Genomic DNA, 17710 nt, shown 5'->3' on the forward strand with positions numbered 1-17710 from the left:
CATTAGAGCTGTTTGTTCAGGGACTGGCATTTGGATGGTGAAAACCCAAAAGGTGAGTTAAATATTTCAGATTCTTCACTAAGGAGAACAGGACCTTTCCACATTAACGACCCAAAGGCTTTCTGCAAGCGCTAACAACCGCCAGCAATAACAAACGGCTTCCAGGTCCCCTGTCAGGGCTCGGTGTGCATCAGCAACTCTGACCTTAGAATTCCAGTGAGATAGGTGAACCTCACAGAAATCACATACTCTGATACAGGGTGAAAAATGAACAGCAGCAATATGCAGATTCAGGCTACGAGAGGGAGACACTGAATGCTTTAAATAGGTGTTCGTCACCCTCTGCTCCAGGGATCAGTTGTAAAGATGTGAAAGAGAAGCCTAATTAAAAGGCTGAAGTTAGGAATAAGCTCCTATGTAGGGGCCTGCAGACATCCAAAGACTCCTCTTAGGGATCCACACATCAGAAATGGTTGAAATCCAATGAATGTAGTAACTCGGTCCTCCTATTCACTGGAAAGTGAGTGATCATAAGTCTCTAGAAAACAGCCTGAAAATGCTTTCAAATTCTCAGCTGATCTTCTCCAGAAGGAGCTGCTTCCCGAGGAAAAAGGGAAAGGAGGGTATCCCCAAGATGTGCTGTGCTTGCTAGACAGGGCACATCACGGTTTGCTTTGCATCCTTCCAACACAGATGTGATGCAGCACAGGTGCCCAAAGTCGTTTCTGACACCCTTTCTAACAGTCAGTTATCAAAGGCTCCACTTTTGCCATTTTCCTTTCCGTCTAACGGAAAATCACCGAATGCACTCCCAGGGGCTTCACTCTTGTCACGGGCACCACTCCTGTCCCTGCCAGAAGCGCCGACACGATTCCGCGGGATGTGAAGTTCCCCTGTGAGCTCAGCTCACACAGGATTCAAACCCCAGCCACAACTTGCGAGTTCACAGCGACATGCACCTCCAACAGCTTTTGTCAGAACGTGTATTTGAGGGGGTGTTTGCTTTCTTTACACCACACAAACGTGTCTGTCGCCCACCTCAACATTCGCACCGGCCCACAGGAAGCCTCCGAGGTTATTACTAAAACACACGGTGTTCCGAGAGCACAAAAAACCCCTCCCAAACAGCGATTTAGTGTTTCATGCAGCAAGAAAAGGATCCAAACACTACCACCAGGCACCCCCAGACAGCTTGAGAATTTAAAGGAAGCCCCAGGTCGCGTGAGAGCTGAAGCAGAAGTGCCCTGTCCGCAGCGTGGCGCCCGGCACGGCGCGACCGTGTGTGTTGACAGAAAAGGAAGGAAAAACGGCAATTACCCTAAAAGACATTTCAAGATTCTCGCCACCCCAGATATCCATTCCTGCATCGTAAGTTCCTATCTCTTCAAAGTAGTTTCTGTCAATAGAAAATAGGCCACCAGCCATAGTAGGGGTCCTAGTTGAAAACAAAAACAGAAAAAACAACAAAAAAGAAAAGAGGAAAAAGAAAAGAAAAAATACCTTTTGAAAGACACTGTGGCATTTATTCAGTGACACTACAGTACATTTCACTACCTCACACATTTACACTGTGAATATACTCTATGCACAGCAACGTAAATACAAGCTGCTAACAGTAAGGACAGGGTTTGGCTGCATCCCCTGCGAGGGTCCGGCTCGGGCAGAGCTCCCCCGGGAGCCGACGAGAGCCCTGCCCGAGCCAGAACGGCAGCACTGCCTCCTGCCCTCACCAATCACACCGCCACAGGTTATTCCAGGAGCGTTGTAATGGTAAAGTGGATGGAATTTTGGCCTTCTGCATCCAGAACAGCAGTTCAAATTCGATCTGAAATGCTTAGTGAAGAGAGCTGAATGCCTCCGCTTTGCCTTAGAGGGAGACTAAATGTGCATAAAATTACCAGGCATAATCTCTCTTAACAGGATTATAAATCCTTACAACAGGCAAATCCAGTCAGAGTGCAACTTCCCTTTGTGTAAAGATGTCCTGTTTCCCCATAAATATCTGCTCTGTGTGTTTTCAGCATTTAAAGTCTCCATGAAGTGACAAATGCTCTCCCCAGCTGGCAGGAACACAGCTCAGAGCTACTGAACCCCCACAGATCCACCAAACCACAGCTCACTGACCAAGGGCACATGCACAAACTCAAGGGCACCGCTGATGGGCTTGTCCCAAGCTCGGGGGGTTAAGCTCAAACTGGTCCCTGCTGAGATGCAGTGAGAACTGTGTCCCAGCACTGAGCTGTGGGCAGCCCTGGCAGCCCCCTGGCAGCACAGCTCCAGCGTTCCCCCAGCAGCACAGTCCCAGCAGCCCCCCAGCAGCAGAGCCTCCCACCAGCAGCAGAGCCCCTCCCAGCAGCCCCCCAGCAGCCCTCTGCAGCAGAGCGCCAGCAGCCCCCCAGCAGCACAGCCAGAGTGTTTCCCCAGCAGCACAGCCCCAGCAGCCCCCTGCAGCAGAGCCCCAGCATCTCCTAGTAACACAGCTCCCGCAGCCCTCTGGCAGAACAGCCCCTTCACTCCCTAGTAGCACAGCCCCAGCAGCCCCCCAGCAGCCTCCCAGTAGCAGAGCCCCCCAGCAGCCTCCCAGTAGCAGAGCCCCCCAGCAGCACAGCCCCAGCACCCCCTCCCAGTCCATCCCTGCAGCCCCCACAGCACAGCCCCAGAGTACTGTGGGGCCAGGGTACCCAGCCCCAGCAACAGACAGGATTTGGGGTCAGGAGTCTGCCAAGGGCTCAGCATCCTCATGCCTCTGGGCTTTACTGGAGAGGTGTGGGAGACTGTAAGAGAGAAGATTGTCTCAACCAACCAGGGTCCATTGCACAGATGTTTTTCTTTTCAGTGGTTAATGAGGGTCTTCAAGGAGAGAGTCATAGAGATGGGACAGGCCCTGGGGAGGTGGGAACAATGCAGGGAGCTCAGCCCTGTGCATCTGGGGAGCAGCTCCCCTGCATTTGAAAACAACCCAGATCTATCTCCTGTGTGCAAGGTTGCCCTTGGTCATGAAAGGGTGCTGTTGGTCAAGTCTGGGGAGGGGGATCATGAGACTCCCCAGATCTCTGAAGCCCACTGACCCATTTTCCTGAAGAGTTGTCAAACTTGCCCTGTGCCTGCCCAGGGGCACCAAATCCCCTGTATGGAGGGAAGATTGAGTCATCCCGAGTTTGAAAGGCTGCTCTGCATGCTGATCTTTCTATCTTCTTTCTACTTTCTTTTTACTTTCTCTTCTCCCCTTCCTCCCTTTCCATTCCACTCAGCCTCATTGGCCCAATAGGTTCTCACAATCCCTGCACTCATTGCTTGATCAGTCGTTGGCATTTGTGCCTCTGTGATTGTGCCTCTGTTTCTGTGGGTACCTGAACTGAAACCCGAATTCAGGGCAAGCCCAGGGCTTGCACTATCCACAGTCCTGACACCAGCACCTCCAGACCTGTGAAGGCAGCAGTAGATCAAGCCTTGCTGGCCACACACCAGCCCTGCTTCTGTCCTCAGCTTCAAACACCACTGCAAACTAGGTGAGTTTGGGCTTTGAAAGCACAGAACATAACATTAGCTGAAGACATATACAGCACCACACCAGCAACTACAGCCTGGCTGTAGGGGGCTTCATCTCCACAAGGAACTCACTCACCCCCTTATTTAGTAAACTGCTTGAGAAGACTGCTAGGACTACCCAATGCTGGTCAGATGAGGCTCCTCAAGCTCTGCAAGTGCAACACTGCACAGCACATCTGCCCACGTAAAGCTCAGGTTCTGCCAGAGTTCCCGTGTTTGGGGACCTCCTGTGCTGTGCAAACACAGACATAAACCAATGTTTCCCACAAGCAAATCAATGGCAACAAAACACTTTGTGTGCAATGCAGGGAAAGCTGGAAAAGAGGCCTCGGGGGCTGTGGCAGAGCCTGAATGGTGTGGGCATCTCTCACATCTTCCCTGAGGAGATTTATATGCACCATGAGGCAGCCAATGCCCCACTGCACAGGGGATGGTGTGGTGGGCAGCGGTTAGTGTGGGTGTTCCACACATGGCTCAGGGACCTGTGGGGATGCTGCTGTGCTGCACAGAGCTGCTCCCGTGGCCCCACTGCATGCAGCCCTGCCAGGAAGGAATCCTCCTTTACTCTCAAACTCAACAAAGCCAGGGAATCCACCTGCTGTGCCAGTATCTCCTCTTCTGCCAGAGCTGATACCATCCCTCCCAGGAAAAAAGCAGTTCAGCAACGACATAATATGGGACACCTCAAGTTTACCAACAGCTCCTGTTTCTCTCTCTGTGCACTCAGCACTGAAAGCTCAGGTAATTACCTGTCATTTGGACAGAGTCAAACCTTGCCAGGTTTCAAGGCCTCTTTGCTGCCCTCAGCCTTGCTGGGTTTTGCCCCAAACAGAGCTATCCTGGGTGGTGGGACACCCCACCCCCCCCACCAAACTATCATCACAGTTTAAATGCCATCCAGCATGGGGAGCAAACTCAAGCTGACTCTGACAGCTCTCTCAATCGAGCTGGCTCTGTGCCAGATTATTATCAATGCAAAAATATTGAAGGGAAGAGACACATCTGTGATCGAGTAGCTGGAAACTCTCCAAGCCTGGGCAAAACTCCTTACACCAACACCAAAAGCTGTGTCAGTACTTCTTTTCTCACCTACTTGACAACTGGATGAGTTCCCCCAGAACTCAGGAGAGATGCCAGCGCTGTGTGAGCAGACCCCCACTCCTCCTGCACTGACTCCCACCCTCACTGCCCTTACTGAAAAGCAAGAAATGCCACTGGTTGCAGATGAATCAAACCACAGAAACTCTCACCCTCTGCCTCCTCTCCTTCTTCCTCCTTTCTTTTCTTCCCCTGGAGAAGGACAGTCTTTGCTTCAATGGTACAAAACTGCCCATTTTAGCAAGGACTCAGCCTGAAGTGATTTTTGAATGATGCAATTGAATTTGTCCACATGGGTTTGGATCCTTCTGAAACACCATCAGCAAGTGCTGCTGAGAAACAAACTGTTTTCCTAATAACTCACTAACTGCAACTGGAAGTTCTGAGTTTCATGCTCTTAATGCACCAACAAAAGCCACGGAGACTCAACTAACTGAACCTAAAAACTGAACAACTGGTCAGTGGAGCTGGAGGCTGGGCTGCCCTGTCTTATGTAAATGTAACGTTACACAAACAGGTCTGCAGAGCCCTCACTGCAAAACAGCTGACACAGTGGTATTTGAAAGAGGAAGGGTTCCTACAGGGTGGGTTTTTTTCTCAGCTTTGTGCCTATTAGCTCTATTTTGCCTACTTGGAGTCATACTAACAATGACAGTAATGTGTGATGATTAACTCTGACCATCATTCAAACCCATCTTTAATTTCACTTTGGAGCTGATGTCTGTGTCCCATTCCTGCAATCCTGAGCAGCGAGATAGGTCCCCAATCCTGTACCTGCCCCTTCCCATCCCAGCAGCTGCTCAGTATCACCATGACCCTGGGTTTGCTGCATCCCCTATCCCTCAGGCACAGGGGAGGAAATGTGAGCAGGGAGGCTGTGGGCTGGGACACTCAGGTGGGTTTCTCTCAGGTTGGGAGCTTCCCAAGCTGCCTGACATCACTTCATCCTGCATCCTCCAGCCTCTCCCTCCTGCAACCCCTCACAGGGATCCAGCAGCCACAACAGTGACAGCATCATTTCTAAAGCTCAGAATAAGACTTTTACACCAGTTTCCAACACTGCTGGTTGTCACCCAGGCAGCACTAATTGTGGGCAACTCCAAGTGAACTCAGCCATAATACTAAGATAAACACAATAGCCTCCTAACATTTGATCTTTTCATTTTCCTCTCTAAATAAGTGATATACTTGAGATTGTCTGGAAGAAAATGTGGTGGTTTTTTAGTATTTGTAATACTAGCCTGGAGTGCCTTTAGCTTAAAAAAACCCCATAAGGGCAAGCATGGAAAGATCCACAGAACTGTGCTGTGGAGAGGCTGTAACTGCCCAGCATGGAAACAATCTGTTTCTAATACTGCAGAGGTAAGAAAATGAGACACTTGTAAACTCATCTGAGTACAGACCAGCCTTCTACTGCCCAAGCAAGTTCACAAAAGGAGAAACAAGTTCACTTAAAGGATGTCCTGCAAAGTACAAATATTGTGGCAGGATTTTTCAGTGGAAAAAGGAGAAGGAAAGGTTTGGCAAGGTTTGGCTGGCACTACCCGTGAACATCTACCGCTGCCCATAACTCTCCTCACTCCCACATCCACCCATCACCTGCAGGAAGCTCTGGCTTTAAGCTCCACCTCTGCATCCAGGATTTGCTCCCAGGGAGCCCTCTGGGAACAGCAGTGAGCTTTGCTCTCAGAATCACACATCTGGACAAGGTCTAAGTGCTTACCAAGCTTACAGAGCTGGAGGTTACTCCAGTGGCAGTGAGTCTGTATGGAAATGAGAAAACCCTGAGGTGCATCTGAACAGCAATGAAAAGCCTTTGCTATGCCAATGACAGGAAATACATATGTACCCACTGACACGAGTCCTTGGGGGCTGCTGTACCTTCAGAGTAAGAAATGTACCCCTGCAGCAAGCCCTGGCAGCCCCTGTGAGCTCCACAGCTCAGGTGCCAGCTGCACTCAGACACGGTTCTCATTGGATTTCTGCAAACACACCTGAAAAAAATCTGTGTTTCAGCTGATCCCAACATACCTCAGAGCATGAAATATTTGTCTGTAACAGCTCCTTCTCCTGGAATAATCTTTCCTTCAGGGATTTCCTCTCAGCATCCTCTTCCTGACCTCACTTTATGGTTACTAGCAAAGACACCTCAGGAACTCCCTGATGTTACTTTTGCTTCTGATCATTGCACAGGTAAAAGAATTCTAAATGCATTCAAAAAAGAAAGTCCCTAAGAAATCCCTGTTCTCTGATGAACACCAGCTTCAGCTCTCTCTTCTCCTGAGGCTGGGGAGTACTGAGAGGGGCTGGGGTGGAGAGGGCACAGGCCAGCCCCCACGGTCAGCGCTGCCCACCTTCATCTGCCACCTTCAGACTGGGAGTGCCTGCAAACTGGAAAGGCTTTTGCTATCTTTGCAAAGCCAGTGATTCTCTGAGGAAGACTCTTTTGGGGAAAGGCTTTTGCTACTTTTGCAAAGCCCTGTGATTCGTGGCATTTCAGACTATTCTGGGAAAGGTTATGCTGGCAGGGTGTTAGCTGACCTGAGAGAAAACTAGCTAAGGGAAGGAGAAGAAGAAAATGAGAACAAGAAAAGAGATGTCAGAGTGGGGTTTGAGAACCAGAAGAAGAAAACAGGGGGCAAAGTGTGTTCAGAGCAGGAACAGCACTCAGGGAGGGATATGGGATCAGGACCCAACCTGTCCGAGGCAAAGGCATCACTAATTGGTATGAGAGGTGCCCACAAACCCCCACTGTTCTGTTTGCTAAAAACACGACAAACACGGAACTTCTCCAACGTGTGTCAGTAGGAGAGCTCTTGCACTGCTGCAGTGCATCACAATTAGCTGTGGGGCTTTAATACCAGAGGCACTGAATTAATTAACCTTTTCCCACTAAATCTAGAGATGCCCACAGAGGCAGATATTTGACTCATACCCCTCAGTTAGGAACCTCACAGTTCCCTGAGCTCCCCAGGGGAATGTGCAAGCAGCATTCCATGTCTATGGACTAGAAGGAATCAGCACCTTCCTCTGAGGGTACAGCACCTTCTGCCTTGAACTTTGCTGGGGCCAATGGTCACAGAGCACGTGATGGCTGAACTCTGTTCACAGGGAGCTCTCGTCACTGAGCTATCCTTCCCTTTCCCATAAAGATACCTCTACAGTGATACAAATCACACACAGATAGTAAATTGCACATAAAACAATCCACAGCTGGAAAAGGTCTGTGCTACGGATTCGGATCTAAAAAGCAAAGGTGGGACTGTGTCAGTGATTAGGGAAGATGAGTGTTCTCAGTACAGCTTTTGCCAATGACGTGGACTTCCAGTGGAACAAAAAGCAGGGTGTGAGTGCAACGCTCACCTTGCAGCCATGCACACAAAGGAGGGAGCCAATGCAGTTTGTATCCTACACCTGTTCCGCTCATTGCACAGAAAAAACAAGAACAAAGACACATTCAGTCTACAAGAGACTGAACTGATGTTACAGAATGGGATAAAGGAATGAACTCACCAATTTGTTCCTAAACACTCGGTGTGGGCTGGGCTTTGGTTTCTTTTTATCCCCCCATTTTTTGGTGGCAGCAGCTGCCAAAACCTTTCCCAACTGAGCTGAAATGCTACACCTTTTCTTTTTGGATGCAGAACTTGTGACAGTATTTCTGACACCTCAGGACTGATGTACTCTCTGGGACTGTGTTTGACAAGCATTTGGAAATACCAGCCGGCACTGAAGGCAGCTGAAGACTTACTAAACATTGTTTCCTACAGGAAGGGTCTTATACCCAGGCAGCATCATGGCTCATTGCAGTGCTGGGTCCCCTCCCATCGAGTAAAAGGAAGTACCTTCTGGCATCAGAGACCAAAATGCCCCTGCTATGTGGTCAGAAAAGGCTTCTCTCTCATTGAATCGCAGTATGGTTTGGTCAGAAGGGACCTTAAAGCTCATCTCATTCCAATTCCCTGCCATGGGCACGGACATCTTCCACCAGCCCAGGTTGCTCCAGGCCCCATCCAACCTACCCTTGGACGTTGCCAGGGATGGGGCAGCCACAGCCTCTCTGGGCAGCCTGTGCCAGGGCCTCAGCACCCTCACAGAGAAGAGCTTCTTCCCGATATCTCATCTCAATGTCCCCTGTTTCAGTTTGAAGCCATTAGCCCTTTCATGCCTCTGCAAGCCTTGTAAAAAGGTCCCTCTCCAGTTTTCCTTTTAGGGGCTGGAGGCTGCTCTAAGGTCTCCCTGGAGCCTTCTCTTCTCCAGGTTGAACAACCCCAACTCTCTCAGCCTGTCTCCACAGCAGAGGGGCTCCAGCCCTCACGTCATCTTCATCACCTCCTCTGGACTCACTGCAACAGCTCCGTGTCCTTCTGATGTTGGAGCCCGAGAGCTGAAGGCAACACTGCATATGGGGTCTCATCAGAGCAGAGCAGAAGGGCAGACTCTCTCCTCCCTGGACCTGCTGCCCCTGCTGCTGGTGACACAGCACAGGACAGGGTTGGCTTTATGGGCTGTGAGTGCACATCCCTGGCTTATATTCAATTTGTCATCCATCAACACTTCTAAGCTCCTCAGGGCTGCCCTCCAATCACCCATCCTCCAGCCTGTACCTGTGCTTGGGATTGTCCCGACCTGAACATAGGACCTTGCACTTGGCCTTGTTCAACTTCACAAGCTTTGCACAGGCCCACCTCTCCAACCTGTCAGGATTAAGACCAAATAGGTCTAAAAGCTGACACTTTCATCTTAAGCCAGCACAATGACACACCCTCAGAGCCACTTCTTCACTCAAAAGCATTTGTGTTAAGCGATAACTGTGAGGCACATGGCACTTGACATTAACCTCTGGCTCCTTCACCCACACTCAGCTCACCAGCACCCATCTGACCAGGAGGATCCCAGGAAGCCCAGGGAATCGCTGGGGAGAAGGAGGTGGGGGAAAGCAGCTACTTCTTTTGTTTTGATACTTTTAAGAGCCAATTACATGTCTGATTCTGGATTAACTGTGAGTACTACTCCGCTTCGAGATAAGGAAATAAGAACTGGGATTTGCATGTCTTTGAAAACTCCCAGTGTCTGTGGATTGATTTGGCACAGGAGAGACAGGCTGGAGGGAGCACAGCAAGTGACTTGAGGCTCTGCAGCTCGTTAGCATAATTAACTCTACCAATTTTCACACACACCTCAGCTTTAACAAAATAGCTGCTGGCAGACTTCACAGCTGAGTGCTAACAGTTCAGAACATGAGAAAAACAGTTCTCTTGACTCAAAGTCAGTTGTACCAGGGGAGGTTGAGGTTGGAGCTGAGGCAGAACTGTTTCTCTGAGAGGGCTGTCAGCCCCTGTGACAGGCTGCCCAGGGAGTCCCCATCCCTGGAGGGATCCCAAAGCCGTGGGGTTGAGGTGCTGAGGGCCATGGGCTCAGTGGTGGGCTGGGCAAGATGAGAGCAGGGCTGGGACTGCAGCAGCTTCAAGGGCTTTTCCAACCAAAACAATTCTACGATTCTATAACAAACAGCTTCATTTCCCCTCTGCTAATGACAGGATCCACCACTCCCACTGCTGAGGACCTCACTTGCATCTCCTGAGATCATTTCCATCATTAGACCTTGCCTGTCTCCAGGCTTTCAAGGAGAAGCAATGACGGACTTTGACCACTTTCCAGCACAAGTAAGTTCTGAAAGGCTTCCCTTCACCCGGCCACTGCCTTACCTGGAAGTGTTTGGCACAGCTGTGCTGTGGCTGCTGTCCCCTGAGCTGGCTCTCCCTTTATCTGCCTGTTGTGCACAATCGGAGGTATGCAGGACTGGAATTCTGTCCACTTCATCATGGCTCATGTTTGAAACCATTCCATCCCCTTGGGAAAGCTTTGTTTTTTGCCTTTTTTGGTTTTTTCACCATGTTTCATCTTTGCCTGAAGGCCACAGAAGCTATGAGAGCTGAGCACACAACCCACTGCGAGTCATTTATTCCATTTGTTCTCTTTCAGCGCCATTTAAATGGGTTTTTTGTGGCGGTTTTGTCACAGCCAGTGGTTTGAGCAATTAAATAAAAGAGGTCAGGAATGGCCACAGGAATTCAGGACATACTCCTAGATCACTTTTGACTCGGTGACTTTCATTTTTTAGGCACTAGAAGCAGGTATTTTAGGTGCAAATCAACACTTGGTGTAACCAACACTTGGGCTCAAAAACGTGTGTTTCAGAGGCGTGTTCTAATATTTGCCTTCACTTACGAAACGAGCAGCATCTGTAAACACAAGGTCAACAGGCTGCTTGCAGAGAGTAAACATGGAGGGAACTGGAAAAGCAGGTAACATTTTGAATGACTGAATGTTGAAGAGCTAAATGGGTTTCCTCAGCTCTGATAACCACATGGCAGCACCAAGGATAGGCCAGATTTTGGTCTTCTCTACCCCAAACAGTGTGCCACCGCTATCTGACATGTGTTCTCTGATCCTGCAGCAAATCCTTAGGTATTAAGCATCACTAGCTACACAAACAAGTCCGCAGGAGAGCTGTAGTACTCTCAGTTCACTCACCTCACAGGCAAGGTCCTGTCTCCTTTCCTCCTGTCCATCTCTCTCTGGGGAACGGGATACCAGCGAAAGTTGAGCTTCCAGTTAAACCCTCCGTAGGTCATATCTGATCCTGCCATGTATTCAAACGTGTCATCGCTGATCACGTCGATGATTGGGCAGACAACAGTTTTCCTGCAAGAAAAACAACCTGTGTTCTTTTAAACAACTCTTTGTTTCACGTTGCTGTGCTGAATGCTGCTCTTATTTTGAGGCTCCTCTGCATAAAATCCCCATTCAGTGCTGCTCCATGCAGGGTTCCTCTTCTAGGAAAGAGGCCATGCAAAACTGCCTTTTTCTGCTGTCTGCATCCTCCTGGAGATGCTGACTCCTCACTGCCAGCACCAACCCTGCCCAGGGCTCCCGCTCCTCAGCCAAATCCTTTCCAACAGCAGGAGTGGCTGCTGCACGCCTCACTCCAGCAGCACAAACTATACCGGACTGGTAAATTCTCCTCCTTGTTTGGGTCGCACTGGCAGGGCCTTTAGGTGCTAAAAAGGGGAAGGATGCATCATGTATTGGGGGAAAAAAGGAAAAGAACAAAGGGAAAGAGACAAAAAAGAGAAAAATGAAGGAGTGTAAATTGCAGAGAGGTCACATGGACAGAAAGCTGTGCCTGGCAGAAAGAAGGGAGAAAGGTGGCCATCAGGGCAGGGGAGATGCAGACCTTGAGAAGGGAAACAGCACAAGTTGCTGCTGACACGCTTCCTACAGCCAGCAACAGAAACCCTGCTGTACGGACCAAGGGATTTATTTGGATATTAGATTTTGTTGCACACAGTAGGGAACACCCTCTCTTCCTGACAACCAGCGAACAAACAACTTCGCCTTCAGCTTCAGAGCGAAAGCCAGGCCAGGCCTGGAGGCAGCAGAGCCCCCCCTTTACCTGTCCTCCTTGATGCGGGCGAGCAGGGGCTCGAGCCAGCCCCGGGTGCACTCGCAGTGCGCGTCCAGGAAGGTGATGACCTGCCCCGTGGAGGCGGCCGCCCCGCGCAGCCGCGCGCGGATCAGCCCCGACCGCTGCTCCATGCGGATGATCCGGATCGACACCTCCAGGCTCCTCACGTAATTCTCTAGCGAGGCCTTCAAAAACTCTGCCGATGACAACGGGGGGAGGGGGAAAACAGAAGAAAAACAATGCTTTGAGTTGGGCAGCTACTGAGGACTCCAAATACGACATGGAGTTAGAGAACTGTTTGGGTTGGAAAAGCCCTTCAAGCTGCTGCAGTCCCAGCCCTGTCCTCACCCTGCCCAGCCCAGCACTACCCCAGGGCTCTCAGTCCCACGGCTTTGGGATCCCTCCAGGGCTGGGCACTGCCCCAGCTCCCTGGGCAGCCTGGCACAGGGGCTGACACCCCTCTCAGGGAAACAGTTCTGCCTCAGCTCCAGCCTCAACCTCCCCTGGGGCACCTTGAGCCCATTTTCTCTTGTCTCTCTCATGACTGGAGAGCAGAGACCAACCCCTACAAAATCATTATGGTTAGAAAAGACCTTTAAGATCATCAAGTCCCATCCCTCATATCACACTGCCAGGCCCATCACTAAACTAAACCATATCCCTTAGCATCTCATCTGCACTTCTTTTGAGTATCTCAAGGGATGGTGACTCCACCACATCCCTGGGCAGCCCCTTCCAATGTTCAATAACCTTCTCTGTGAGAAAGTTCTCCCCATCTCACTACAACATCCTGTCAAGGAGTTGTGGAGAGTGATGATGTAGAGTTCACGCACCACGCTCAGCCCTGCAGCACAAACACAGAGCTTCCCCAAATACAGACAGCTGAGCTATGGATGTTCCCACTGGCACACCATTCAGTGCAGCCACACAGAAGCCTCCCCCCACACACACACATCAGCCAGAGCATCTCATGAGACTATCATTTTAAACAAGTCACGGTCAGGTTGCTCGAAACAAATGAGCCACCAAGAGCAAGTGCACAATGATCACACTCCTGCTCATTTGTCTGGTATGAATACAGCCTTTTAAGAACCTAAAACTTCGTTTTGCAGGGAAAATCATAGCTACCTGGGCTAAAGTTCTCCTCCATCTTCTGGTACAGAGAAACACTACGCCTACCTGTTTTCTGAAGCAAGGAAATCCAGGAGAGTAATTAGAGTTAAGTTAATGCTACGTGGGGTAGAAATAAAGGACAGCTTAGCCTGCTTCCTCTGCTCTTTGAACAGCTGCAGCTGTATATTCTTTGCCATTATATACATTTGTCTACTGCAAGAGAACTTATCAATCCACTGATTCCATTTGAAGAATGTGACGTGAATCCTTTTCCAGGTAACAGCAGTTGCACATGCAGTCGGTTTTCTTTCTAAACCCTGGGTTCAAAAAATCAAAGGGAGGGGAAAGGGAAAAGGGAAAAGGGAAGAAAAATCCAAGAGCAAAAGAAATGCAGCACAAATAGGAGCAACGGTAAATTGGCTGGGTGTGGATATTTGGGGAAACCCAAAACACAGAACAGGAGGGTTCTGAGAGACACCAAGAGAGCTGTGAAAAAGGACTGGCCTGTAGAGTAACACAGAACGGCAGAGGCCACGCAGAGCAGCCTCCCCAGGGCTGCTGGGGGTCTGTCCCTGCCCACCTCTCTCGCTGGCGTCGTCCACCAGGACGATCTCGGCGAGCAGGCGGCGCGGGGAGCGGTTGATGACGCTGTACACCGTCCGCAGCAGCGTGCTCCACGCCTCGTTGTGGAACACGATCACCACGCTGGTGTTGGGCAGCTCGTCGGGGTACACTTTGGTCTTGCACCTGCCAAAAACAAAGACAGAAGTAAAACAGAAGGGAAGGGAGGTGAATCTCAACAAATATCCCCTCTGCCAACAGCCCAGCCAGGAAAAGGGGCTTCAAGTCTGTTGAGCAGGATACGTTTCAAAGCCATCGCTGATCTCTTCAAGTCAGAAGCCCAAAGGTAGAGGGAATTCTATGTTCTTGCTACGAAAACGCAGCAGAAGATCCAGAGGAACACGCATCACTGCATTCACAGCTCCCTCGGACTCCCACTCTCCTCACTGTGCCAGAGAAACCCACTCAGAATCAGAGAATCATTTAGGTTGGGAAAGACCTTTCAGGTCATCCAGCAGCCTCAGCATGTCCCAACATCAAAACCAGAAAACTCTTAGTGCATGCAGGACGTGGGGCAACTAATATAAAGTATAATATAACATCAAGCTGTTATATTTAGGTCAAACAAGTCTTTTACTGTGACAAATCCCAAATTCTATGGTTTGAAGCACACAGGCTCTGGGACCTTCCCATCTTTTGTGGTCTCTCAAAGAGAAGAACAAAATCACTGTTATTTGGAACATTCTGTGTGCCCATTCAGTGGAAGACTGGCAGGTCAATAATTTCACCTGCTTGGGGAAAATGTCAAAATTAAGGCAAAGTGAGCAACAGATACCAAACACTGCCGATTCTGTGGGAGAAAATCAAAGCTTATTACAAGACACAACCCCACATTCTGTACAGTTGGTTCCAGATCTTGGACGTGCTTCAAAAATACCAACATGTCCCCATCAACCTGACCTGAGTCGTGCCACTGAACCACAGATAATATGGATCCTTAACCCTTGTGACTTCAGATGATTTGCACTGGTTTTGGTGCTTTGCTATCCTATGTTTCTCTGGCTCTTCTGTTCCCCTGTGACCCTGGCTCAGGACAATCCTCCCAGAAGGGACTGGTGAGCAGGTATGGCAGCAGCACAGACCCCCTCAATGAATTAAACTGTGTATCAAGTGAGAGATTACAGAGTCAGAATCACAGAATCTTAAGGGTTGGAAGGGACCTCGTATGGCTTTTTAACATTTCTTCTTTGTAGTACCACAAGTTTGAAGCTTCCATGAAAATCTGAACGAGTTATTCACTATCATTATGACACAGGCTCAGCTTCTCACTTGTGTTATTTGAATGATCAGCCAGTCCCAATGCAGTACTTGTTCAGGAGCAGCCTCCTCCTCCTCAAAGAAAACTCTCTCAAGGCCCAGGAGAACAAACAAATAAGGTCCCCGAAGAAAAGTCATCCTGTCCACGCAGTTTCTTCCCTAAACTTCACCTACCATAACAAAACTCTTTAACCTTTTCTTCTGCCTCACTGGCATTTAAAAAAACCAGCTAAAACAACATTGTGAGCACAGGTTTTCAATTACAGGGCAAGGGGAGAATACAGAAGAACAGAGAATACCACTGATTTCTATCATATATGATCATATGTGTACACACACACACACACACTGACCTATAGACAGATGCATCTGATGACAGAAAGGCCAGTGCTAATATTGCTATATACATAGACACACACAAGTCTTGACATTACTTTGATGATGGCCACTGAATTTTGCTGGTGGCCATCCCACCTTCAAAATAACAGCAATCTAACAACAGAACTATCTACCAATTATGATTTACAGCTCAGACAGACAAAGAGTCCTTTACTAATGATCATCCACGATGGCAACACACACGGGTGTCCAAAGGAGCATGAGCCCAGGATGCCTACAAAAGGACAATTTGATATTATTTGCTTCCAAGGCACAGCCATTTTTTTTCCCTTCACACATATATTTGCCCTTGAAAGGTGTCTCGTGTCAGCCTGGCATCTGAAAGTCAAATATCAAAGACTGAAAACCAGACAGGCTGTAGTGCAAAGCTCGGTGCTGCTGATGTTCAGAGCTGTTCTTCAGAGTTTAACAACGTGCTTCAAAGTACGTGCAAAGCTGGGATAAATTCTGCTTGTCCTGTGTTTCACAACAAGGAAAAGACCCTTAGAGGTCACCCAGTCCAATTCCTCTGTCAAGGCAGGTCCACCTAGATTTTAACTACATTTAAAACAGGTACAATCCTGGAGACTGGAGAAGAACTGCTGCAGAAGGTTGTTGGAAAATATTCAGAAATGCACAGCAGCACTGAAAGGAGACAAGGGGAAAAGGGCTACTCCCTTCTTTGCAGTTAAACACCAATTTTGTAGTGCAAACAGCATATTAAGGAGTAGAATGTTTATCCTCACATAGTATTTGCCAGGGTGTTCAGTATTTTAACTGTCATTATTCTCCAGGGTACCTTGCCCAGAGAAGCTAGGGGCTGGAGGGGCTGAGGACACTCAGGCATGCTCTACATTTTGCAGTAGACTGACCAACCTTAATCATCATACATTTGCCCATAAAAATCCATGAATCCTTGCTATGTATCCTTCTCCAAATTCTCATGATGACTCCACACCAGGTATTGCACCATAAAGTGAGGAATCCTTCTCTTTTCATTGCACTTGCCTCTATCCACACCAAGAGCTTCTGTCGTGTGCCTCTCCTCAGCGTCACAAACAGTTGCATAGAGGATTATCCTCTCTGGAAGAGGATTATTCAATTCCAAACCAGTTCATTCTGTAGGTCTGCTATAGATAGCAGACACAGGGACACAGGGACAGGGGTTGGTTGATGTCACAATGGTTAAATCAAATCTATTTCCCTTTTAAATTGCAGTCATTTGACTTCAGCAGAAAAATGTAAATGCTGGTGTTCTGTCTCTGTTACAGCATGAAACCACAGTGTACCTGGCTTTTATTAGATGTTATTGCAGCACTTAACCCACCAACTGTTGAGTCCAGTCTGGATGGCAAGCTGTGCTCTGTGCTGACCTCCACCACACACACAAGAACAGAGAGCTGGAAAAGCAGACAAGCACTGCAAGAGCAGTAGCTCCACAACAAAACTGACTTTTCTGCTTTCTGGGAGTTTCTGGAAACCCACTTGCACGAGTGGAGAGTTGGTTTTGAAGCAGAGGCCAAGGGGCAAGGCGTGAAGTAGCATCAGCACTGTGAACAACAGGCCCTGGCAATCCCAGCTGACAACCACTAATGAGATCTAAGGAGATTTTTAGGCATACTTTAGGGTTGGTACAAGTTTTTGGGCTCCCTCTAAAGCACAACACCGGTTATGACAAGCCAAGTTATTCTGGCCACTTTGGCTGAAAGAGAAACATGAAGTATCACAGGACAGCAAGATGTTAACCTCACCTTAATGACCAGTAACATTTCAGGGCAGAAGCATTAAAGAATATTCTAGCAAAACAGCAACAGCTCTGCTCCATGGGAACCTGCCCTGTCCAGCCTGGTCATTAAAGATGATGGTGACAAAGTAAGGAGGCAAGCAGGAGATGCAGATCCTGAAATACCAGCTGGCACGAGGCTGAGGCTGCTCTCCATGGGAAGACACACCTCTGTTCTCTGGCAGAAGTCAGACATTGACTAGTTTTCATGAGCATTTGATTCACTTTAAAAGTCAAACAATAAGCTTAGGTAATAACACAACCACACAGTTGGTGTATAATCACTATTCTTGCTCTCAGAGTAATTCCCATCACCAGTTACAAGATGTGCAATGGAAAACAACTGTGATCCACACACATGTGACTAATTTGGGGACCTCATCAACACTTATAAGTACCTAAAGGGTGGGTGTCAGGAGGATTTCTGTAGCGTCCAGCAA

General features: G+C 48.8%; 1 protein-coding gene across 2 annotated transcripts in view; it reads right to left on the minus strand.

The window, feature by feature from the left end:
• The window catches only part of GALNT13 (polypeptide N-acetylgalactosaminyltransferase 13), a 134641-nt gene that overhangs the window by 49495 nt on the left and 67436 nt on the right, over positions 1-17710 (minus strand). For both annotated transcript variants that reach the window (XM_062004986.1, XM_062004985.1), the window contains exons 5-8: positions 13812-13978; positions 12107-12314; positions 11185-11355; positions 1318-1435 (exon numbers count right to left, since the gene is read on the minus strand). In XM_062004986.1, the coding sequence (XP_061860970.1) occupies positions 1318-1435; positions 11185-11355; positions 12107-12314; positions 13812-13978 (664 nt within the window). The remainder of the gene's footprint in view (positions 1-1317; positions 1436-11184; positions 11356-12106; positions 12315-13811; positions 13979-17710) is intronic.

The sequence above is a fragment of the Colius striatus genome, chromosome 11 (assembly GCF_028858725.1).
Source record: "Colius striatus isolate bColStr4 chromosome 11, bColStr4.1.hap1, whole genome shotgun sequence".
NCBI classification, from domain to species: Eukaryota; Metazoa; Chordata; class Aves; order Coliiformes; family Coliidae; genus Colius; species Colius striatus.